Source organism: Alligator sinensis, unplaced genomic scaffold, assembly GCF_000455745.1.
Source record: "Alligator sinensis unplaced genomic scaffold, ASM45574v1 scaffold602_1, whole genome shotgun sequence".
NCBI classification, from domain to species: Eukaryota; Metazoa; Chordata; order Crocodylia; family Alligatoridae; genus Alligator; species Alligator sinensis.
In genome coordinates this window covers 3138803-3163788 of record NW_005841976.1, presented here as the reverse complement: position 1 = coordinate 3163788, position 24986 = coordinate 3138803, and the positions used below count along the sequence as shown (strand labels likewise).

The window sequence follows — 24986 nt, the reverse complement described above, 5'->3', positions numbered from 1 at the left end:
GCCAGCCCCTGCCACTACCCACCACCCTGAACCACCGTGCCTCGCTTTTCCACAGCTGGTTGCACGTGTAGCTCCATGGGCTGCTGATGGGCCTCGCATCCTGCTAATCATGTGCTGCCCATCAGCAGCCCATGGAGCCACATGTGCGATCAGCCATGGGAAAGTGGTGCATGGTGGCGGCACAAGGCAATGGGCAGCAGGTGGCAGGGGTGGTGCAGGGTGGTAAATGGCCACCGCCGCCTGCGAACTTCCCTCCACCCGCCTGCATACGGCCGGCCAGGCAGTGCCTGTGCGGCCCACAGAGGGGCTCTGCTACCCTCAGCCCCCCAGCCCTGCTCCCAGGAGGCAGTGTTATGGGGTGGTGGGTGGCAGCACTCCGTCCCTGCCCACCGCCGCATACCCCCCAGGACTTTTCCAAGTACCCCTAGGGGTATGTGTACCCCAAGTTGACAACTCCTAATTTAGATGATGGAAGTAAATAATAGTATTGGGCTTTGTTTGAGCTGAAACTTTAAAAAATGTAGTTAAATGTTCTAGAAGGTGTGTGGGGGGAGGCACTAGACTTGTGTCCTTTTTGAATCCTTAGGACTTATAAAAATAGCTAGAATTTTTATTTTACTCTCGGATATGGGATATATATCTCCCATACTGATGCATCTGAAAAAGTATGCACAATTGAGAACTGGTATTTATAGCATCTGAAAGGAAATGGATGAACTAAAACATGCAGTCTTTTTGTGCGAGTTTAGCAGAAGAACTCTGCTGAAAATGCAGCAGCCTGTTGCTTCATTTAAGGGATGGCAAAATGCCCAGTTAACAGAGTCTCTTAATTTGCTATATGTATTTGTACAGACATTAGTGAAACTGCTGCTGCAATACTTTATCCAATTTTGATGTCAGCACTTCAAAAAGGGCATTGAATAATTGGAAAGGAAACAGAAAGTGAAAAAAAATATAAGTCTTGAAAACCTCCCTTTGAGATTAGAGAAATTCATTCTATTCAACTTTTCTGCAAGAAAGTGAAGCTGTGACTAGATTATGATCTCTAAGTGTCTCCGTTGGATGGAGATTTCTGATAGCAGAGGGCTCTTTAAATGTGTGAGAAAAGTAGTCATAATAAGATCCAACTGGGAGCTGCAGTTAAGTTAATTCACAATATAAATAAGACATGCCTTTTTAACAATAAGGTAATTAACCAGTGAAATAAGAAAACTAAGAAGACTGTTAGTTCTCTGTTATTTGATACCTTTAAATTAAGACTTGATACCTTTCCAAAAATATGCCCTAACTCAAAGAGAAATTAAGGTAGGTCTCCTTCCATGAGTTATGGGATGAAGTCCCATGGCCTATGTTAAGCAGGAACTCAAGTGAGAGAGATTAGAAGTGCCCTCCCTGGTTTCAAAACTGATCTATTAGCCAAGTTTTCCACCAAAACAAACAGGGAATGTAAGACCTGACATTCCTAATATTTCTGTTGTGAAAACAAATTAAAACAATCAAAAAATAATCCGGACATTTGTAATCTCTTAAAGATACATATACACAAACACAGTCTAATTATTCCTTACCGGGTCACTTCTAAGTAGGGAGAAATTCATCAAAGTGGATGGTGCTAAGAATATTTTATGCAAGGCTTCTCTAATTAGCACCACTCTCTGCAATAAGCAGCATTATCAGCTTCTCTCCTAGATATTTAACCCAACAATGTATTTCCTTAATCAAATGGAGAAACTTGCACCTTTTGTAACATTTCCCCAGATCATCTCCTTTTCACCATTAGAATCAGTCCATTGGAACCTTTTTGTTACACAGCATGAGACAATTACAGGAGGCCTGAGTCTCCTCTCGCTCACAGCAGTGAGGATCAGGGGCAGCTCCATGAAAGCCAAGGCAGACAAGGTTCTTTGGGTAAACACGATTCCTTTTATTGGACCAACTAAATAGTTGGACAAATTATTCTTTGCAAGCTTTCAGGCATAGAGAGAGTCTCCTGGTGTTTTGTATTCTTGGGGACGGAATAGACGCTAATATACAAAATGATGACCTTAGACCAACACGGCTACAGCCAATACCCATCAAATATTATGTTCGTGCAAATGAGCAATTCAGGTGCATGCTGGTGAGAACTAAGCTGGCTAATCCCTGAGAATCTTCAAGTGTTAGAGTCAACAACTTGATTAATAATGGCCTTTTCTTTAAGACCAAACTTTAAAGTCTATATCAGGAGGGTTGCTGCTCACTCTCACTTCACTGGGCAGATTTATGTGACTAAAGCAGATAATTCAATTTCCTGTCTAGTTTATGAAACAAGTCTGGTCTCGTTATCAACTTGCATGGTTGCTCAAAGAAGAATATGCCAAGAGTATATTTTTCAAAAACACCGAAGTGTGTTGGAAGTGTAAGTCCCACAGCAATATTTTTGTATAAGCTTAATTCACTCCAACTGGTTTATACCAAGGGACTTAAACATAAAGTCCATGGGGGAGAATCAGCTGGCAGCACTGGTTCTTCCAGCCTGCAAGACTCCTGGCAGGCCAGGGGATTCAGAGGCAGGGAATTCAGGAACCTTTAGGATTGTGGAGTGTAACAGGTCGCCCTCCCCAGCGCCATCTTCCGGGTCATCCGTGCCTTACGTGGGGCACCCTCAGAGTCCTCTTGGACCTCTGCTGTCCTGCTCTAATCTCACCTGCCACGTCTTAATGGAATTAGTATGCGAGCGGGAGACTGCCGATTATACTGGGTAAGTTGGGGTCTCTCCTATGATGGTCTGACCCCCTTTTTCTCTAGCTAGGCCTCTCCATCCAAACCCAACAAACAGGGTTAGACTCTGAGGCTCTAGCTCTTCCTTCCAGTGCCTGGAGGCTCTTGGCCCCCTTTTCTGCTCCCTTCCAAGGCACGGCACTCCCTGGCCCAAAGGCATGTGCGTCAGCCCCCCCACTCAAAGGGGTCACAAGTTCAAAACCCGGGTGCGACCCCACCTGTCCAAACAACAGAAAAATATACACTTGCACCCCCCCCACCAGGTGCTCCTGGCCTTTTTAAGATCGTCCCAACACGGTGCCCTTACTGGCACTCGGACTCTCCGCAGCCCCGTCTCTCTCTGTGTCTCATTGGTGCTGGGCTGTGCCCCCAAAAGCTGCGCCCTCACTGGCGCCAGGGTCTGTGCCCCCAAAAGCTGCGCCCTCACTGGCGCCAGGGTCTGTGCCCCCAAAAGCTGCGCCCTCACTGGCGCTGGGGATCCCACTCTGGAGTGGGTCCCCAAAATGAGGCCTCCTCCAACCCCTAATAGCCTCACCCAAACCACCGGTATTATTCCATCCCTAAAAGAAAACAAATAAACAGTCCTGTCTGTGGGCAATATCTGCCACCCCAAAAATGGGAATAAGGAAAGCAGTATGTCAGCTTACAGTTGCAGGTTCGTGTTTCAGCTCCCCACCATCAGCTCCAGTGCTTGCTGCAGTGCGGCTGTCGTCTCTCCTGGTCTTCTATAGTTCCCCTCTTCCTGGCTTTGGGCTTTCCACCAAGCTTCTCCCTGGAGCTCTGAGATGCACTCCTTTCCCCTTGGCTGCTGGCCTCTACTGCCATTCAACCCCGGGTTTTTATAGTCCTGCCTCTTCCAGTCAGCTGACTATCCATCCCAGTTCAGCAGTTAACCCCTTCCTCCCCAGCCCTCTGTGCCCAGAAGGTTCTAGCCTTGTAGGTGCACACCTTCCTCCTCGTGACAGGGTTAGGGTTCCCTGTTACATGGAGGAAATGTGATGGAGGGCAAGGGAGCAGGGATCTGCTAGTGCCCTAGACTGGCACCCTGTGCAGCCACTCTTTGCAGCTGTTGGCTGGAGCAGGGTAGGAGTGGTCCTGGGGCTTTCCCCATCCCTGGGTCATCTGAGAACAGCAGAGGCAGCAGGCAGGTCCCCAGTTCCTCTCTGCTCCCTGCTTAGTCTCCACGACTATTCTACGCCAGCCTGGGGCTCCAGCCACAACACAGGGGCAAGGGGGCAAGTGACAGCTGTGCCAACACAGCCTGACTCACCTCACTACTAGGGCTGTGCGAAGCTTCAGTCCCTGATTTGATTCAGCGGAGACTCAGTGGCTGAATCTCCAAATCTGAATTGAATCAGAGGACCCTTAAATCTCTCCAAATCGAATCGGGACCCTTGAAATCAATTCGGAGAGATTTGGAAAGATTCGGCGATTCAAACATAGAGACAGCTTTAAATGTTTTTTCTACATACCTCTAGGTAGCAGGCGGCTCATGAGTGCTGCAAGGCTGGGGTGCATGGAGTGTCCTACAGAAGCACGGGGGCTCCCCGGTGTGCTCGGCAGCAGACCTGAAAGTGGACCAGAAGCAAATCCGGTCCCCTTCCGGGTCTGCCGGGGAGTGAGGTGGGGGCCCCCCCCATGGCCCCCCAGCTCAACAACTGGTGCCCCCGATGTCTGGGGGGGCCCCTAGGCTCCCCCCACAATCGATTACCGAGCCGGGGGGTGTGGGGGAGGAGCGCAGGGGCCCCACATCCAGTCCACTTCTGAATTCACTGCCGAGCACATGGAGGGCCTCCTGCCCTCCTGTGGGATGCTCCATGTGCCCCAGCATTGCAGCATTCACAAGCCGCACTGGTACCTCAAGGTATGTAGAAAAAACATTTAAAGCTGTGTCTATGGCCGAATCAGCACTGAATTTTCAGATGCAGATTTGTACAAATCAAATCAGGGACAGTGATCCGAATCAACTAATCAAATCACTGTCCCTGATTCAGGCCGAATACGAATCCGAATCGAATAGGGGCTGCTTCACACACTCCTACTCACTACCACCAGATTTGGATCTGAATTGTGAGAAGCATCACAGTGTGGATACAGCATACACAGCGGCAGGGCGAGTTTGACATTCCTGGTTCATACTAATTTAACTAACTCCATGGACTTAAAAACGGAGTCACTACAGATATGATCTATAGTAAACAAGGAAACAAACAGGTCCCAAACATGCATGTCATTCTATTTCAACAGACTTTTACCAGTTGCTATTCTAAGTGTGCTATGGGCCCCACCCAGTTTGGCTACCCAGAGCATCCCACAGCTGTGTGCTTTATTCATATTTGAAGATGTGAGCATTCTCACATGGCAGGATGATTTAGCTTGTACTAACAGCTAGGTTTACCCTTACGAATACTTTGCACTGTGGGTGGATATGTCTCCTGAGGAGGTGTAGGTTTCAAAAGAAGCCAGGATTGAACTTCATAAAAGAATCGCTATTCTCTATCAGTTGCCAAAGGAAATGATATAGGAAACTTGCACTGGATCAGACTACACTATTTAGGCCTGTACCCCTGTACCTCTGACAGTGGCCAACACCTGACACTTCAGATGAAAATTCAAGAAACCCTGCAACAGACAGATATAGATGAATCAGCCACCAGGGAGTCTCTAAATATTTTAAAAGGCTAGGAGACAGAGAAAGCGCTTTCTCAGGATCTGACCCAAAACTCCAGGCTAGAGTCCCACAGGAACGAAGGATCATCATGAGCCTCAACATTTGCCACTTGAAGTGGGGCTCCCCAGTGTTCTGTCCTGGGTTCAATAACGTTTAACAGCTTCATTAATGATTTGGATGATGGGGACTCATTTCATACTTTGCAAATTTGCCGATGATACCAAGTTGCATGGAGCTGCAGACACTGTGGCGGGTAGGGGTAGCATCCAGAATGGCCTGGATAAGCTAAAAAAAAAAAAGGCCTGGGAGAATAAAAATAATTCAACAAGGTCAAATATAAAGTCTTGAAGTTGGGATGGAACAATTCTGTGCACGCATCCAGACGGGGATGACTGGCTAGGCTACAATACTGAAGAGAAGGACTTAGGGGCTACAGTGGATCATAAACTGAATGAGAGCCAACCAAGCGCTCTTGTTGCAAAAAAAAAAAAGCCAAAAGAAAACTGGGCTGTATTAATAGGAGCTTCACTTGCACATCAAGAGAAGAGTTTTTTCATTCTCTTTACCACTGGTAAGGCTTCACATGAAGTGCTGTGCTGGTCTTGGAGTCCTCGCTTCGAGAAAATTGTAGAAAAGAGATGAGGGCAGGATTTTATAGCAATATTCAAATACCTGAAGGGTTATTATAAAGGGAATGGTTATAAAGAGGATAGCTGCAGGAGACGAGACACAGAGCAACAGCCACAAGCTGCAGCAAAGGAAATTTAGGGTGGAGATTAGGAAAAACTTTCTGACTATGAAGGTAGCCAAGCATTAGAAGAGACTACCCAAAGAAGTTGTGGAATCCCCATCCCTGGAAATTTTTTGAGACAAACATTTGACTGGGATGGCTTAATCCAAAACAATCCTATCTTGAGCAGTGAGTTGGGACTACATGGTCTCCTGGATTCCTCCCAGCCTTATGATCCTATGAAAGGCAGAATACACTTATCTAACATAATCAGAGAGCAATACATGCGTGAGTGTGTGAGAAAGATAAAAAAAGAAACCCCAAACACTTCACTAAAAAAAGAAACCCAAAACGCTCTCGCCCAGGAAGGCAACGGCAGAACAAATGTGATAGCTGGTTGCAATATTTAATACACTGCTCTGCTACTGTGGTGATAAGTGCACTAGGCAAACCTAAACAGAATTAAGCCCTCAAGCACAGCAGTTCATGATCTTTTCAAAAATGTTTTTTTTTCTTAGTATTTACTACTGTAACTCTATTTGAATCCTGTGAAGCACCAGATGTTAATGCATCTTGTAGCAAAGAGTTAATTGTGAAATGTATGGAAAAAAATGTCTAGTTTGACACCTCTCTTTTATGTCACATTCACTTTAGAGCTGATAATACCACATGGATCCACAATAATCACAGGGAATGTTACTCCAAATTTTAACTGGGGTTGAGAGTGAGGCAGGACCAGTGAGAAGTTCTGATCACAACTTGAAAACTTTATTAGCATACACAATAGCAAATACTTATTTGTATTAATAAAGCCAATACTTAGTTAGCCTCAGATTCAAGCGAGAAACAGGTTTGCTGGCCAGGCTTCTCGGTTCCCTTGGGGATTTTCGCTGATTTGGTTCCTGTTTTTTTCTGAGCTTTGGAAAAGTCTGAAGTTTCCTCCAGCCTGTGCTCAATATTTATATATGGCTGGTTTCAATATTTTAATAAATGATCTCTGATTGGTTTTACTTTTTTTTTGTTTCACTGAAACTTTTGGAACTGGATTGAACCAGATCTCTTGTGGAAGTGGAAGGTGTTAATTAATTAGGATTTATATCCTGGAAAAGTAAAAGATTGGGTTTCTTATCTCCTTTCTTTCCCCATTGTGAAATGCTGTTTAATACTGGCCTGTTTCTTCTTTATCTCAGTTTGTGGTCTTCTCTGACAAGCCTGTTTTTGTTTGTTTTTTTAATGATTTAAGCAACTTCAAAATATATCTATTATAGCAAAATAACATCTAATACATTTGGTTATATCAATCCATTTTCTGTAGCCCATGTTGCGTACGTGTACCTATCACTTACAGGAACACAGATCAGCTTGAAAATTGCTATATTGAGGATTAAGAAGAAGAAGAGATGGTGGGGAAAGTAACTTTATTATCATGAGAATTGCTGAAGGGTAAAGGACATTAACAATAAATATGTGTTGAAGCCAAACCAGCAAATATTTGCCCATGGTAGGGTTTCACAGTAATAGTTGAGATTAGTTTTCTCATATACATTTTGCATCATTGTCCAGTTCCAGTGTCCATTATTGTTCAAACCAATAATGCTGAAGTTAGTGTGTCAAGCAGTTGCCACATGGCAAATTATGGAGTAGTTGCCATACCAGGAGACAGTAAAAATCCTTCAGTTTGGAAAGAAGGCGGCTAGGGGGTGGTATATTATGATAGAGGTCTATAAAATGATGAAGGGAATGGGCAAAGTGAACAGGGAACTGTTATTCACTAAGTCCCAGAATACCAGAACCAGGGGGCACCCACTGAAATTAGTAGGAAACAGTTTTAAAACTAACAAGAGAAAGTACTATTTTATGCAGTGCATAGTTAACCTGTGAAGTTCACTGACACCGGATGTGGTAAAAACAGACGGCATAGCTAGGTTCCAAAAAGGACTAGGCACATTCATAGATGGTAAATCTATTAATAGCTATTGAAGAGAAGACGCTTCATCTTGCATCTCTACACCAATAAATAGTGGATGTCAAGGAGAGCAATGAATCTGGGATAGATAACTAGACAGATGAAGTTCAGTGCTCTGCATCTAAAAGCATTCACTCCTGCCACAGTCGGAAACAGAACACTGGGCTGGATGGACCACTGGTCTGACCCAGTCTGGCACTTGGTTAGGAACAGAAATTACACATAAACAGGTATAAGTGATCAGAAACCAGTTCAAATCTATAACACAACAGAAGATCAGTGCACAGACTTACTGAGTTAGGTTAAATCGGTTTATTGAACTTCTATGCCAGATCCCCACACTCTTGGAATCATAGAACATTAGGGTTGGAAGGGACCTTGGGAGGTCAACTAATCCAGTCCCAACTAGATCACCACAGCCAAGGCTTTGTCTACCCAGGTCTTAAAAACCTTCAAGGATGGAGATTCCACCACCTCTCTGGGTACCCTGGTCCAGTGCTTCACTACCCTCCTCATGAGAGAGCTTTTCCTAATATCCAGCTTAAACTTCCATTGCTGCAACTTGACATTGTTGCTCCTTGTTCTGTCATCTGCTACCACTGAGAATAGTCTTGCTCCATCCTCAGGGAAATAAAGGCTACTATTAAATCCCCCCCACAGTCTTCTCTTCTCCAGACTAAATAAGCCTAGTTCCCATTTTTGTTGCCTTCCACTAGATGCAGGGACAGCTGCTAATGTGACACTGATCTTCATTTCAGTTCCAGTATCATTGCCCATGGCTTTGTAAAGATGATGCTGTCACTGGGCACCATAAGAAATTTTACATTTTTAGTAACTTTGGTCCCAATTGCTACTGCTGGCAGAAAAAACACTTTGTGGTACTACCTCCAAACATAGCAAACTTTCTAGTGCAAGTGTTTGTGTCGCAAGCCCGCAGATTCTAACTTCACCTCACTTCACTAGTTCACGGAGGCTCAGAGTACAGTTATTTATTTAATGTCACACCATCCACTCCTACTCTTTTTTCCCCTGACCCATATCTGCTACTCTTATATGTCCTCCCAGCCTCCCCTGTATGAGGCTCTTCCCTAGTCCCTGTCCCTGGATCCAAATGAAAGATTCCTAAAAATGCTAAAGAAGAAGCTGAGAGGTGGAAGTGGATGCTGGGGAGAGAGGCAGGGACTAGATATTACTCTGTGTTGGTACTGAGTTTAGCACCATGGACTGGCAGTCTTGTTTGGGCTGTAGATGATACCATACGAAATATACTCCAAAATTAGGCCAAGTCTGGCAACCCAAGAAGCTTACTTCCTTTTAAAAACTGTTGGGATTCTGTGGCAACATAAGAACTGGACACTTCCTGAGAGGCATTAAACACCTTCACTCACTTTTTCTGGGATTGCATTCATTAAATGTTTGTAGTCTGGCCTCATTCCTACCATCAGCATTGACCGCTACTTAGCCAAACTATTCACAGCACTCTTCTATGCCAACCTGCTTTATTTTCAAGATATTTCTCTTCAAAGTTTTGCCTGGATCCCACGAGGTCTTCACATTAACATGATTTCATGTCAACTAGTGCAGAAAAGTATTTCTCAAATAAAGTCAGTAAAGAGACAATGATTTATAATTTCCAGAGATTTGTTGGCCTGTCCTCCATTAAACATCCATTCAAACAGAACAGAAAAAGGTGATATGGGAATTGGAGCCTAGCACATATTGTGAAGATAAACAGATTCCCTATATTTCTGAGCAGATGTGTACTTATATGAGAACTGCCAGATAAATGAGGACACATCAATAGTCATCAACCAGTTTGTTAATGAGCTGGAGCTAATGACTCATTTCTGTATTAAAACAAACAATTTTACTCTAATTAATAACATTATAAACAGGAGCCAATTACTTATAGCAATATATGTAAACATTGTTTTGTTAATTATTTGCCAAAGTTTGGTTGATTTCATGCACCAGAAAAAATTCAGTCCCAGTGTTACATCGTGATGCGTTTTCAGCCAGACTGTGGACCAGATGTTAATTTAAAGGCATGGTGAGATCTGATCCGGGATTCAAACAACTACATTTCCTGCCATGCTACATGTGCATGGCAGGAAGCACAATTGTGGGACTGAGCATCAGAGCCCATCATACCATATTGCCAGTGCAGGAAGAGCCGGATCCTGGACTTCCTCTGCACCTGCAAGTAGCAAGCTCCCTGCAATTCTCCAGCTGGGAGTGTTGATTGGCTCATTAGCTGATTAGAGCTCCCAACCCTGGGAGTGTACCATGCTGCAGAGGCTAGAAGTCCCCAACTGGGGGAAGCTCCATGGTGATTGGCAGGGAACTCCAATCAGCTGATCCAGGCTCCCAGCTGCAGGAGGCAATAGTGAACTCCTATGGCTGGGAGACCCAGTTAGGTGCACCCAGCTTCTGAAAGACAGGAGTTTTGGAAGGAACCAATGTGCTCCAGAGTCTGGGAGCACTGCACACCCATTCACTTAAAGGTGTGATAAGAACCAACCACAAAGTTATTACACAAAATATGTATAATAGCTTTGTGGCCTTTTCCTCATGTTATCATTTGATTTATCATTTAAACAAATGAGTGTGTGACCATGTCCTTATTTAAAATGGGATTAACCACTTAATCATGTCCAGGGATCCTGGCTTTCTCTGATAAAAAAAAAAATCCCCAATTGTCAGATTAATGAAACACCAATAATTATATATATATATATATATATATATACACACACACACACACACACACACACATATATATATATACACACACACACACACACACACACACACACATCTATATAGATATATATCTATATCTATATCTATATATATATATATAGTGGACACACACACACACACACACACACACACACATATATATAGTGGTATTTCATTTTGATCATGGAAAAATGTGGATTTTGGGTTACTTTTTGTAATCCAAAAATTGGGGATTTTTTTGTTTTTTTATCAGAGACAACCAGGATCCCTGGTCAAGTCTTAAGGTTAATGTTTGTCAGGGCTTGATAAATGTAGAACAATGAACATTTCAACCAGCATCACCACTCAATACTACAAACAGCATAAGATTACAATGAACAAGAATTTATGCTACTACCTAAGTACCTGCAGTGCCCAGTGAATTCAGAAAGACCTACAGATGGCTAGCAGCTCATTAAGTCTGGCCATTCATTACAGAACCCGATTCATTGCCAGCAATAAATACATCCATTTTTACACGTAGAACACAAACTATACAAGTAATTTTGTACTGTAAAGTCTGTTGTTGCGTATTTGGTTTTAGTTTACATATAATTGTTTTGGGGGGGGGTTGTTTGCTTTCTTGTATTTGCTTTACTGTATGTACTCACAGGTTTTTCTCCTCTCATCTTTGCTTGTGATCTGGAAAGAAGCAGGGCTGTCTGCACTAGGCAGAACAGCCCGCCTGCTGTGTCTTGATACCTGAGGCTTTTGCTTATGACGCCCTGTTGTGTACTGGAAACAAGAAACTAGTTTCCGTCAGGTAACAGCAGGGAAAATCAGACCCCTGGCCACATCGGCTGAACTGGGCAGCGTTCTTGTCAAATAAATTGGTTAAGAGGAAAAACTAGAAGCCTGGCAACCCTTCACCTGATACCCAGGGTGATGTCAGACCAGGTACATAAGAAGAGGGAGCTGGGGGTTGGGGGGACCACGGAGAGGCCCCCAGCCACAGAAGCCAATGTAAAGGGCAAGTCTCCTGTACAGAGGAGTGAGGGAGTCTCTGAGTCTGGGACTCCTCTCCTCTTCCTTTCTTTGTATTCACTTTGCTTTCCTGGGTTTGTGGAGGGATAATACCATGGGGGTATTAATCCCTGGGACAAACCTCCAGGATTAGCGCCTGGTACCTGTTGTTGCTGTAGCAGTCCTTGTGCCTCAGCCTAGCTGAGTAGCTGAGCCCATCTGCAGGCCAGGCCCAGGAACCAGGATAGGCCCGGTTCCTTTTCTTTTGAGTGCTTTTGCAGTTTTCTGCTCCAGCTGGAGCTGTGGGATTTGGGACTAGCAATTCTTGGGGGCGGTTAACTCCCCCCCTCCCACAAATCCACCACGTGGAAGCGGAAACTGCTGCTCTACAGCTTCCCAGGGAGCAACGAGGGGTCCCTTGCACTGCAGAAGGACCCCCTACACTCAGTAGCAGCTCCCCAAGATGCAGTGAAACCCAAGGAACAGTTCACAGGACTTTCCTGAGTAGCAGCTATAGGGGTGCAGGCCAAAGTTAACCCTTTGGGTGAGCACTAGGGTGGCCACTTGTCTGGTTTTATAGAGGACAATCCGGTTTTCTGGTCCTCTGTCATCTATTGATATGAAACCAGATGCCTTTATGTCCTCTATTTCTCACTGCTTGGATGCCACCAACACCGCCGTTCCACCTGTGGGAGCTCCCCATTTGGCCCACCCTCACCACTGACACCACTGCGGCTGCCTGCGGGAGCTCCCTGCTTGGTCAGCCCCTGGTGCTGCCACTGCCATGGCTGCCTGTGGGACCTCCCCGCTTGCCACCACCACGCTCCCACCACCGACACCGCCTGCAGGAGCTCTCCACTCACCACCGCCATGCTCCCGCCACCACCACCACTGCCTGAAGGAGCTCGCAATGCCCCCCAAGCCTCAGGAGGCATGCAACGTTTATGGTGGTGGGGCCAGTTCCACTAAATGCAACTGTTCTCTATTACTGAGGTACCTCATTGGCCACCCTAGTGAGTCCCCACATCTCAGACTGCCTGGGTGTGGGTGGAGTCCCCCCAAAAGGGGTGCAAACTAGAGACTGTACTTTGTAGTCGATAGTATTTTAAATTGCATTTGTTTTTTTCTTTTGTTCTCCTTGCCTTTGTTTTCTGTAATACATCTGTCCTTAGTGTTTATACGGCTTGTGGGGAGGGGGATTTGTTTATGCAGGCCACTCCAGCCAAATTCAGTAATCCCAGATTTCTGGGTGGGGGCTTGAGACACAGTGAAAGCTCATTGGGTACCCCAAAATTTGAACCCGGCCTTGTTGACCACTGTCTGGCAGAAGGGTTATACACATTATGACATAAAAAAATATAAAGCCCTGTTTCATCTTTTCCTTATTAGCACATAATTTCTTGCAGAACATTACTGGAATCCAGTTAGCCTGAAGGTGTCATCAGTGCTATCACTGCTACATAGGGCAACCAGCTACAGTGGGCTCCAGAGCATTTAAGTGTTAACCAAAAGAGCCAGGCAGGAAGATGATTACAGTCAGGATTTTCAAAAGTGTTAATGAAACATGACAAATAAGGCAATAATCTCAACCCAAGTAATAGTCCAGCCTACAGAAAGGGAGCAGGATCAGAGACTCCGTAAAGGTCACTAGGCACTTCATGCTTGCCCATGTATTTTACATGGGAAGTGCTCAGGGATTTTTGTGACAATAGGTAGAGCAAATACCCAAGACAAATATCAGGGGAGGAGTAGGGGAATTCTCACTGGATTCCCTGGGGCCAGTATTTCAGACCAACCACATCAATTTTTAGTTAACCAACCCGATTGTCTTGAAAGACCCGGATTTGCAGCAAATCATGAGCAACCAACCTCAATCATGGCTTGTTCTAAAAAATAACTCTTCCTCATTTACAGTATCCTTAGGGTTATATTCTTACAGCTTTATCAACTCCCTGTCCATTTCATGATTCAGTTTAAAAATACTGTTTCTTTTCATCACCATTCCTAGACATGCTCCAGCAGCAATCACAAACCTCTCGTCCCCACCCTGCTCCCTCTTTTCACCTAATGCTTTTCACTTCTGCCCTTCCTCACAATCTGGCAAGAGTTAGCAAGAGAACTTTCTCTTCTGCAACACCTGCCACCTCGAACAACCATCCTGCAGCTTTCAGGCTCACTGGCCTGAAAGTGCCTTTGCTCCCTTGAACATCACTTCAGTGCTCCCTCTGTTATTTGTTTTAATTAACTCAGCAAAAAAACCCATTTTTTTATTATTTAATTTGGCTATTGATTGTCTTTGTTGGAAGAGTAGTTGTGTAAGATGCTCAACAAAACAACACCATATGGGCTTTTGTTGGGGGGCAGCGTAAAAGCACATTAAAACCTTCCCATGATTTGAGCACTGAAACAAAGCAGCTCTCTAACTGAGGAAAGTGCTCCACTCCCCCACAGCCCTAGGAGGACTGCGGGAACCATAACATAAGGGACGTGGTACTGCCTGTTCCTAATGCACAGGGCTGTTCCTTTAGTTTGCCTGCCCACACATCCCTAACGAGGGCAGTAAAACTGTTTTTAGCGCTCACATGTTTCCGGAGGGTAGCTTGTTAAAATCCAAATGAATCTGTCAGCATAAATGATGGAATCCCACAAGACAAGAGCAGGGATTAGCCTGACAAAACATCTGCCTATGTCGACACACAGTGTCGAGTGAAATGAGGCTCCACCAGACACTGATCCGTGCAGCTTATCATCTGCTCTCTGCCACTGACTTCTCAGTGACAGCTGGGTGCGCTTGCAAGGCATGTCTGCTTCTTCCTGACATTGCTGTGAAGAGCACAGGGATTATTCCAAGGGAGGCTCCCTGACAGCTCTGCCTTAAAGAGTTTACACTGAAGGCATTTGCTGTGCTATCAGTGCTTCCCTCACTGCCTACAAATGTATAAAGATTTGCTCTCCTGAGGAAGCATTTTTACTTACTTGGGATAATGCCTTTGATGAAAGATGGGCAGAATCTCTGTGTCCTGACTCCAATGTGGAAGCAGCAAATCCCGAAATCTTTCTGTCAAAGGGAAAAGAAACAGATCTAAAGTTGTGGCTTCGCACTAGAAACGTTCAGGCCAGGAGTAAGCATGTGATAGCCTCGGTGAATTCTCTTCCACAGCCTGGTTTTAACTGAGATAAAAAACCCAGAGCATTAAGAAACAAAATCTCTTCACTCTGATACCCTGGCAACTGCTGACAACACTTGAAAATTGCTCTTCTTTAGTCTAGATTTATAATATTCCTTTTCTTCAACATATTGATTATTGTATGTATTCTAGGAGTGTCCACAAGACCTCCACTGAGATAACTACCCTCTCCCTCCCACTGGAGAGACTAAATAGGAGATGGCCCCTGCTTGGAAGACCTAACATTATAAATAGACAAGAGATGAGAGTGGAAACAGATGCACATGGAGTTGAAATGATATCATTGAAGTCAGACAGCCACTCAGTAACAGAGCTGGGAAAGGAACCCCAGACTCATGCATCCCAGGACTCTGCCTTACCTGTTTGACCATACAACAACTCCTAACACCCACAGTTAAGCACCTTCTATTCAATTTGCAAACATTAATCAACTCTCACAATACCCCTCTGTAGGAAAAAAAAAACACCCTATTACAATCTCTATTGTATAGACAAAGCAACTGGTACAGAAAAATGAAGTGATTTGCTTGCGGTTACAGAGAATAAACCTGAATCTCCTGATCCCAATCTGCACCTTGAACACAAGACTGTCTTTCCCAGTTACCTCACTTATTTAAACATCTTTTTCCAAGATATGGATACTACCACAATCTAGTTTTGGGTAATACTGATACATCGGCTTGGATAAGATGTTCTAATTTTGAAACGGTCCTGATGCACTGAATCATTAATGTGATACCTGGATTAATTCTTTGTTAAATTGCAACTCTTTGATGATTGCAACTCTTTGATGACACCGCAGTAAATTCATGAGAAAAACTTCTTGTCAAGGGTTCAATTTTAAAGGTCAAGCATCTAAGCTCATTCAATTAGATCTATCATCAACCTGTAATATGGCTAGCCAAGATGTACTGAACATGTTTCTGACAAGCTGGAAAGCTCTGGTAGGTTGTTGGGGTTTGTTACTCAATGTCTTCATTCCTTCCTGTGAAGTCTCATCCTTTGCATGAGCCTTCTTGGGCTCATGTACACACCACAATTTTTGCCCTTCCATGTGCTGCAACTGCATGTCTGTTTGCAAGAGTGGGATTTCCCAATGCTTTAAAAGTCTTTCTTGTGCAGTAAACTAAAACTCCTCAGCTATAGTTTAGTTTGACTCGCTGGGAATTAAAGTGTCATGTCCATGGATTCATTGCGTGAAAACACAAAGGTACTCAAAGGTGTGTAATGAGGTGTGTCCACCACATGGTGCTGCAACTTTTTTTTAGTTCACCCCTTTGAATTTCTTCTGCTTTCTTTTTTCTTGTGTGGTTTGCCAGCTCCCTGCTTCCAAAGCTGCATGGTAGGGCACAGGGTGGGTGGGGGACCCTGGGCCAGGGGGGCAGTGCTGGACTGTCCCACTCTCTTGCAGCATTGACCAGGGACCTGGCTTAATTAGTTGCAAAACCTAGTGTGTATAAACACAGATGTGACACTTCAAGGCTTAACTCATTGAAAAACCTAGTGTGTGTAAACACATATGTGATGCTCCAAAATAAACAAGTTTAAATTTTATAAACTTATTTAATTTAATGAGGATTCAAACCTGTGGTGTGTACAGGCGCCCCTTGTGGCTTAACTAGAGGTTCCATTGTGTCATTTTACCCTATGAATGGGTGAGAGGGAAGCTTTTAAGCTTCAGTGCTGTTCATACAGTAGTCATTGTTAGCTCTTTTACCTCAAATCCTATTGGCACTCATTCCTTTCTTTCCATGTACATAGCTCACAAAGGAGCCTGGATGAGAACAGCATGCCTGAAGCCCAGTACTGAAAAAAATAAGAGGTGAAGCTGACTGGAAGGATAGTTTACAAAAAAACACTTCCAGTTTTAAGCTCCTTTTTTTACCTTTGCCTGTTTTTTGGATTCTCCGGTAGGTTCAGAGAATTTACCTCATCTCTCCAGGGCTCTGCATGTGGCCCAATGCAATTAAAGGGGACCTAGATACCTTATGAGTAGCAGAGGCTGAGGCTGGGGTACATTTTTGCCAAATGTCCTGAGCTGTGCATGATAGAGAACTGAAGGGAAAACATTTTCAGTGGAAAATACATGACTATAAATCAAGCTCCCTAGCTGTCTTGTAGAACTTGAGTTTGTTGAGTTTCAGAGCATGATCCAATATATAATTCTGGTTAAGCTTCTGAACAAGGGGAGGTGTGTGGGGAGGGGGGAAAGGGGTGCATGACTTGCATCCAAGTACTATGGCAATGGGTACCTAAAAAGAATCCTTAAGCAAATAATATACTTGGATCCATATGTGCCTATCTGTCATCCCTAAGTGGAACACTACACTCTGTGCACAATGGAGTTACAGCAACACATCGTAATTTTCCAGAAAGCATGTTAAAAAGGTTCCTTTGTCAAATGCTATCAGCTAAACAAGCCAGAGAAGGAGCGTGGGTTTGATCAAAAAAAGTGTCTTTTGCCTCTTCCCATCTCTCCATTTTATTTATATTCCACTGAGTAATCTACTTAGCAGAGCTCCTGTTTGGATGAATCTCCTCAGGGGTATACCCCCTAGGGAGATCTTGCACACTTCAGCTAACTTGGAATATCAAACACCTCTTTCACTCATACATAGAAGTCTTACAATTTCTCTACTGATGTTCCAAGAACTTACACTCATTCATACAAAGTAGCACTTAATTAATTGCTAACATATATAACATGGTGATACATATTTCATTTTTTGTTAGATTTTACCTCTGAACAGTCTCTTCTACCATCCCAGCTCACCTCACCTATTCCAGGAGTAGCATCTGGGAAAAGGAGCAACACTCACTGTGCTCTCCTAGAAATAAGAATCTGGGCTAGTAATTGAAACTTCTCTATCAAAACTTTTTTTCCCTGATGGAAAACTGGGATTTTGAGGAAGCTATGATGATGATGATGATAGTGAAGATTATGACAATGATGATGAAAAGCATCTGTTTTCTAAAAGAACTTCCAAATTTTGGTTGTAAAAAAAAAAAAAGAAAGCTCCTAAAGTGAACAATTCAGCTTCTGAAATGCGGCTTTTCGACTTCTAAAATTCGGCTGTTCAGCTTCTGAAATGCTGACACGACCCAAGGGGAGAGTGGGCTTTTGGGGGCTCATATCTCCATTTTTCTCAATGGGCCAGGCTTCCTGGCAATAATACCTGTCCCATGTTGTACAACAGCCTTGCAACTACCACGATATATGGCTTCCCTTCAACAGGACAATAACTCAAGTTGGTAGGAGCTGGCCTTTCCCTTAACTTCTATCCTAAGTTTAGAAATCCAACTTGCATATCTCAGCCAGAAGCATATAACAGATTGCTGATATATCTTGTAAAATATTTTACAACAAGAGGGAGTACAGGAATAGGAGTCAGAAGTCTTGTTTTTTATGCCACTTCCAAGACAGATGCACTATATGACATATACAAGTCCATGGGGACAGATAGGATGCACCCAAGGGTGCTGAGGGAGTTGGCTGATGTGACTGGAAAGCCACGGCTATCATAATTGAAAACTCATGGCAATCAGTAGAGGCCCCAGATGATTGGAAAAGGGCAAGCCCAGTGCCCATATTTAAGAAAGGGAAAAAGAAGGATCTAGGGAACTACAGTCCAGTCAGCCTCCCCTCAGTCCCTGGAAAAATCATGGAGCAGATCCTCAAGGAATCCACTTCTAAGCACTTGGAGGAGAAAGAGGTGATCAGGAACAGTCAGCATGGATTCATCAGGGGCAAGTCATGCCTGACCAACCTGATTTCTTTCTATGACAAGGTAACTGGCTCTGTGGATGCAGGGAGATCAATGGATATGGTGTACCTTGATTTTAGAAAGGCTTTTGATACGGTCTCCCACAACATTCTCACAGGTAAGTTAAGGAAGTATGGGCTGGATGAATGGACTGTAAGGTAGATAGAAAACTGGCTGGAGCATCAGGCTCAGAGAGTAGTAATCAATGGCTCAATGTCCAGTTGGCAGCTGGTATCAAGTGGAGTGTACCAGGGGTTGGTCCTGGGGCCTGTTTTGTTCAATGTCTTCATCGGTGACTTGGAAGATGGCATAGAGTACACCCTCAGCAAGTCTGCAGATGACACCAAGCTGCGGGAAGTAGTAGATACCCTAGAGGGTAGGGCTAAGATTCAGAAAGAGACAAATTGGAGGATTAGCCTGAAAAGAAATCTCATGATGTTCAACAAAGACAATGGCAAAGCCCTGCACTTAGGACACAACAATCCCATGCACCAGTACAGGCTGGGTCTGACTGGCTGGGAGCTGTTCGGCAGGAAAGGACCAGGAGGTTACAGTGGACAAAAAGCTGAACATGAGCCACCAGTGTGCCCTAGTTGCCAAGAAGGCGAACAGCATACTGGGCTACATTAGTAGGTGTGTTGTCAGTAGGTCAAGGGAAGTGATTCTTCCCCTCTATTCAGCATTGGTGAGGCCACATCTGGAGTACTGTGTTCAGTTTTTGGCCCCCCACTACAGAAAGGATGTGGACAAATTGGAGAGAGTCCAGCAGAGGGCAACAAAAATGGTTCGGGGGCTCAGGCACATGACTTCTGAGGAGAGGATGAGGGAACTGAACTTATTTAATCTAGAGAAAAGGACACTGAGAGGAGATTTAATAGCAGCCTTCAACTGCCTGAAGGAGGGTTCGAAAGAGGATGGAGCAAGACAGTTCTCAGTAGTGGCAGATGACAGAACAAGGAATAACGGTCTCAAGTTGCAGCAAGGGAAGTTTAGGTTAGATATTGGGAAGAATTTTTTCATTAGGAGGTTAGTAAAACACTGGCACAGGTTACCCAGATAGGTGACGGAAGCTCCATCCTTGGAGGTTTTTAAGACCCGGCTAGAAAAAGCTTTGGCTGGGATGATCTAGTTAGGAATGGTCCTACTTTGAGCAGGGGATGGATTAGATGATCTGCTGAGTTCCCTTCCAACCCTAAATGTCTATGATTTAGCATGTTATTTATGTCATGACCTTCAACATGCCAAATCAGTGAGAGTGCCATATGTCCAAGATCTCTGGAAAAATAATTAGGTGCCACATCTCTGTCATACCATCCGTACCTATATAGTGGGAACAATAATGTGCACCTGGTTCCCAAATCCCAAATACTTCCACGCAATTTAGCTTTCCTGTACTTTTTGTTCCTACCAATGTTAAATGTTAGTGATATACAGTATTATCTTCAAAATGACCTGATTTCCTTTCAAACCATTTTCCATCACTAGCAACTTACTCTGGAATCAGGAAATGTGCCTTGGTAAATAGTTTGGAAGGCGCTGAAGGCATGTCTTTTATTATGTTACATTTCCTAGTCATTAGCATTTACTGTCCTAGCTGCAGATTACATCATGCCATCTTACTTGAGAATGATATGGATGGTAGTCTAATAACTTGAAAGTCAAATGTGAAACTCATAACTAAAGGACAGGGTCATTGCACAGTTTATGTAGTTACTGATGAGGATCCGTGCAGGGGTTGGACTGCTTGATCTGTTAATCCTATTTTTTTTCCTATTAACTTGTACCTGTATATGATAGAAAGAGAGATGAATTTCAAAGATAGAATAAGATGTTATAAAAACCTCAGGACAGATTCTTTTCTCCGTTATATACTACAATTCTAGTTATTTTAAAAACATATGAACATAGGATAAGGAAAAAGCCTTTCGGGTCAATGCATCTAGCCTCCTACTACCAAAAACAAGGATGTCGAAAAATCCTACTGAATAAGATTTCAATCGGATTGCAGGACTGCAACCGACGGTTTCTGGGCTTTAGTGGAGATTAGGCCAAAACAGAATGGCGCCTGCACTAAAAATGCATGTTTCAAACTTCCATCTTTCCCAAAGTGCTGTAGGCCCAAACTTATAGCTTTCACTTAAGCATGACTGTTTTGGAACCCTGGGTTTAAAAGAAAACTAGGTTGCAGAGAAATCTTTGGGATTTGCAGATGTGCATTATTATTCCCACTATGTATGTAGGTACGGATGGTATGACACCAAGACATGACACCTCAATTTTTTTTAGAGATCTTGGGCACATGGCACTCTTGCTTATTTGGCACTTCAAAGATCATGAAATGAGCAACATGCCAAATGTTATATAGTATGTTTTACAAGTGGAATAAAAAACAAGACTTTTAGCTCCCATTCCTGTTCTCTCTCTTGTAAAATACTTTACAGGAAATATCAGCAAACTACTGCATGCTCTGGTGAATACTCTAGAAGGTCAGCATTTCTGTAACCAAAGAATACTCTAAAAACATATCCTTCAAGCCAGGACAGTCCACATTACTATGAGATGCTGTTCTCTTAATACCACCAAGATCCTTGTTCAGAAACCTCTGAATGGTTAATGAAAACAGGGTTCCATGGTTGTATTGAGGGCACTGCAGCCAATTACCACCAGTGCAGCACAACTAAAGTTAACTGTTTTTTATGGGATAGAAATATTTTTTTTAAATTAACGTTAATAAGAAAGAACTGCAATTTAATTAAAAAGCAACTCCAAAATAGCCAAAATGGGAGAGCACAAATGTCTTCTTTTCATCAATTATGCAGAAGACATTATAGTCCAGAACCTTAGTTCATGAGCAATTCTCTCCATAGTGACACTCTCATACCTTGAAATATTTGTACTTATGCCTGTATAATGCTTCTGCTTTTACCTGAGATACAGATCTCTACTCCAAATTAAGCTACACGGATGTTTGCAACCTTCAGCAGCTTCAAATTAAAAACACTTGCTTAGATAACTTGGTATCAATCTGGACAAGGACAGTGTAGTCAATTTTTATGTATAGTCGTTTAATCAGGATCTTGTAATAAAATATTTTGTTGTTGTTGTTAAAATAAGTTTTCTTAAAATTGCCAAATGTTTTAAAATCCAGACCTTTTCACTTGGTATTGTTTCCATGCCCTGTAAATTTGGAAGCACTGTCGTAAGTACCTCCTTAGTGCCCCATAAAACCAAAGTGAAAGGTAATTCAGGTGATACATTTGCCAGTTAAGAACTATAAAATGTAAACTACAATGGGTACCAAGAAGGTACAAAATTGCAGTATCCAACATTTTGATTAGTCTTGTAACTTACCTGAAAGTTTCCAAAGCTAAAGAAATGATGAACATTCATCTCCTGAAGAAAATCTAGGTTACAACTATAATAGATTAGATGAAGATGGGGAGAGAGACTCTTGATGAAGTTCCAAAATGATTAGAGAATAAACCACAACATCTTGTGAAACAAACTCCTTTGGTGTTACCATCAGATAGGAAACGAAGTTGATAAGCTGCAACTTTATTATTTTTACAGAATTAACCCTTCCTGGATTTACTTTATGCATGGAAGTATACGGATCACTACTATTCATAGGTAAGAACCTATCAAATTCACAATTTTGCGATTTTCGCAGAAACCGCAAATTTGGTAGGTTCCCCATGAAAAAGGCTGGTCCCTGCGAAAAAGAATGAGGACTGTAAAAAAGCAGGAAAAGGGAGTGGGGGGAAGGACTGTAAACAAAGGTGGGAAGCCCTGGAGTCCTGAAGCATGGGGGGAACAAGGGGAAGGGGTGATTTTTGCACAAAATTATTTATGCACATAATTTAATAATATTTAGAGAACTGGCCTTGATATTTTCCCCCATAAAAATTTTCTACTTTTCAGTGAAAATGCTAAAACTGAATATATATCTCCCACAAATCATTCAGTTTTTGGTCAAAATATACCTGTGAAAATAATAACAATTCCACAGTAATAAGGCACTGTGTGATTTTTCTCCACAAAAAGCAATGTCCTGCCAATACGCATTTTGAAGGAAAGATTTCAAGAAATGTTTCTATACTTACATTACTTTTAGGACTTAAAGGATTCAACTGAGCATTTGTCTCGTTGTGCTAGGCACAGTACAAACACACGGTTAAAGAGAGTTTCTGCTCCAGAAACTTTAAAATCAAAATAGCTAAACAGACAAAGAGTAGATGAGGGAGAGTCATTATTAGCCTCATTTTAGAGAAAAGGAACGGAAGCAATGAGAGATTTAATGACCTCCCCAAAGTCACAGAGAAACTCCATGCCAGAGGTGGGAAATTCTGTCCAGATCTCTTAAACCAAATACAGATTCCTAACTCTCAGACAGACTGTATTATATGCCTACTCCCCAGTTGGAAACAAAGCCATTCCCAAAACACAGTTCTTAAAAAGTACTAAAAGTCCAGTCTTATATGCGTATGGCTACAGACACTTGTCACATTTGTCCCAGGCTAAACCATTTTATCCCATGTGCAATCATTCAGAAGTCTAGGTCTGTAGTCCCAGAATAAATTCCTAAAAAGGTATGGGATGAGAAGCACTAATAGTTTATCTTAGGCCATTTCAAACTGCATTTGAATGGTTACCCTGGATTGTATCACTGAATCAATAGCAGCAAAGAAGAAGTATATTCAGCCACTCACTAAACCCTGATTAGAAGGGTGATGTGTATACATGCCAACCTCAAGATAGTTTTGTTCCAGGACAAACACAGGCACAACTTGTCTAGTGACAAATGCAATGTCTGTTCTTAATCTACAGGTATAATGGTAGTTTGCAAGAAACATGGGAAACAAATATAAATATAGACAGACATAGGACTATAGAGAGGTAAATGAAAATCAAGTTAATTAAAAAAAAAAAAAATCTTATCTGCATGTGTTGGAGAAAAGGTTGGCACTGCAAGTTTGTGGCTCCAGTGTCTTACTGTTATAGCCTCTAACCAGGCAAAATCACACGCTCACTCTTGCATTGCAGAATCTTCAGGGAAAAGAAATATATTTACCATTTCATTTGCAAAGATGCATATTCTTCTCTCTCAACAAGATCTGGAAGAGGTCAAGGTTACAGTTCTGCTCTCTCCTATCTAAGTTTTGACAGTAGCACCTGCCATGCAAAATCTATGTACCCATTGTGAGCACCCCAATATAAGATGGACAGAGTATGAGGAACTTTGCATGTGCACTCTCCAAGTCTTGGACATTGTACAGAGAGCCAGAGACATTCCAGCCTGAACATTTTCTCTCTCTCTCTTTATTTTGGTTAATTTTAACACTGGATTCCAGCAATACATTTTAATGTGTTTTGTCACAAATAAATATTCAAGACTTAAATGAGATCAGACCAGCATGTGGCCAAGGATTCTGTGATTATATTAAATACATTTCATAGATTTCATAGACATTAGGGCTGGAAGGGACCTCGGAAGATCATCGAGTCCAGCCCCCCGCCCAAAGGGCAGGAAGTCAGCTGGGGTCATAGGATCCCAGCAAGATAAGCATCCAGTTTCATCTTGAAGGTGTTCAATGAAGGCGCTTGAACCACCTCCGGTGGCAGGCTGTTCCAGACCTTGGGGGCTCGGACAGTAAAGAAGTTCTTCCTTATGTCCAGCCTGAAACGATCTTGAAGTAGTTTGTGACCATTCGACCTCGTCATCCCTTGGGGCGCTCTGGTGAACAAACGTTCCCCCAGATACTGGTGGTCACCCCTGATAAACTTGCAGGTGGCCATCAGATCACCCCTGAGCCTGCGCTCTTTCAGGCTAAAAAGCCCCAGGGCTCTCAGCCTGTCATCGTAGGGTCTGCTTCCCTGACCTCTGATCATGAGAGTGGCTCTTCTCTGGACTCTCTCAAGCTTCTCCACATCCTTTTTGAATTGTGAAGCCCAAAACTGGACACAGTACTCCAGCTGCGGCCTCACTAAGGCCGAGTACAGGGGGAGAATGACGTCCCGGGATTTGCTTGAGAAGCATCTATGGATGCAAGCCAGCGTTTTGGTCGCTTTACTAGCAGCTGCATCGCATTGCAGGCTCATGTTCATCTTGTGGTCAATGATGCCCCCCAAGTCTCTTTCTTCCATAGTGCTAGCCAACATAGCA

The 24986-nt window shown here is 43.2% G+C and overlaps 1 protein-coding gene across 4 annotated transcripts in view; it reads right to left on the bottom strand.

The window, feature by feature from the left end:
- The window catches only part of NOX4 (NADPH oxidase 4), a 285490-nt gene that overhangs the window by 49091 nt on the left and 211413 nt on the right, over nucleotides 1-24986 (bottom strand). For all 4 annotated transcript variants that reach the window (XM_025200844.1, XM_025200842.1, XM_025200845.1 and 1 more), the window contains one exon: nucleotides 14848-14929. In XM_025200844.1, the coding sequence (XP_025056629.1) occupies nucleotides 14848-14929 (82 nt within the window). The remainder of the gene's footprint in view (nucleotides 1-14847; nucleotides 14930-24986) is intronic.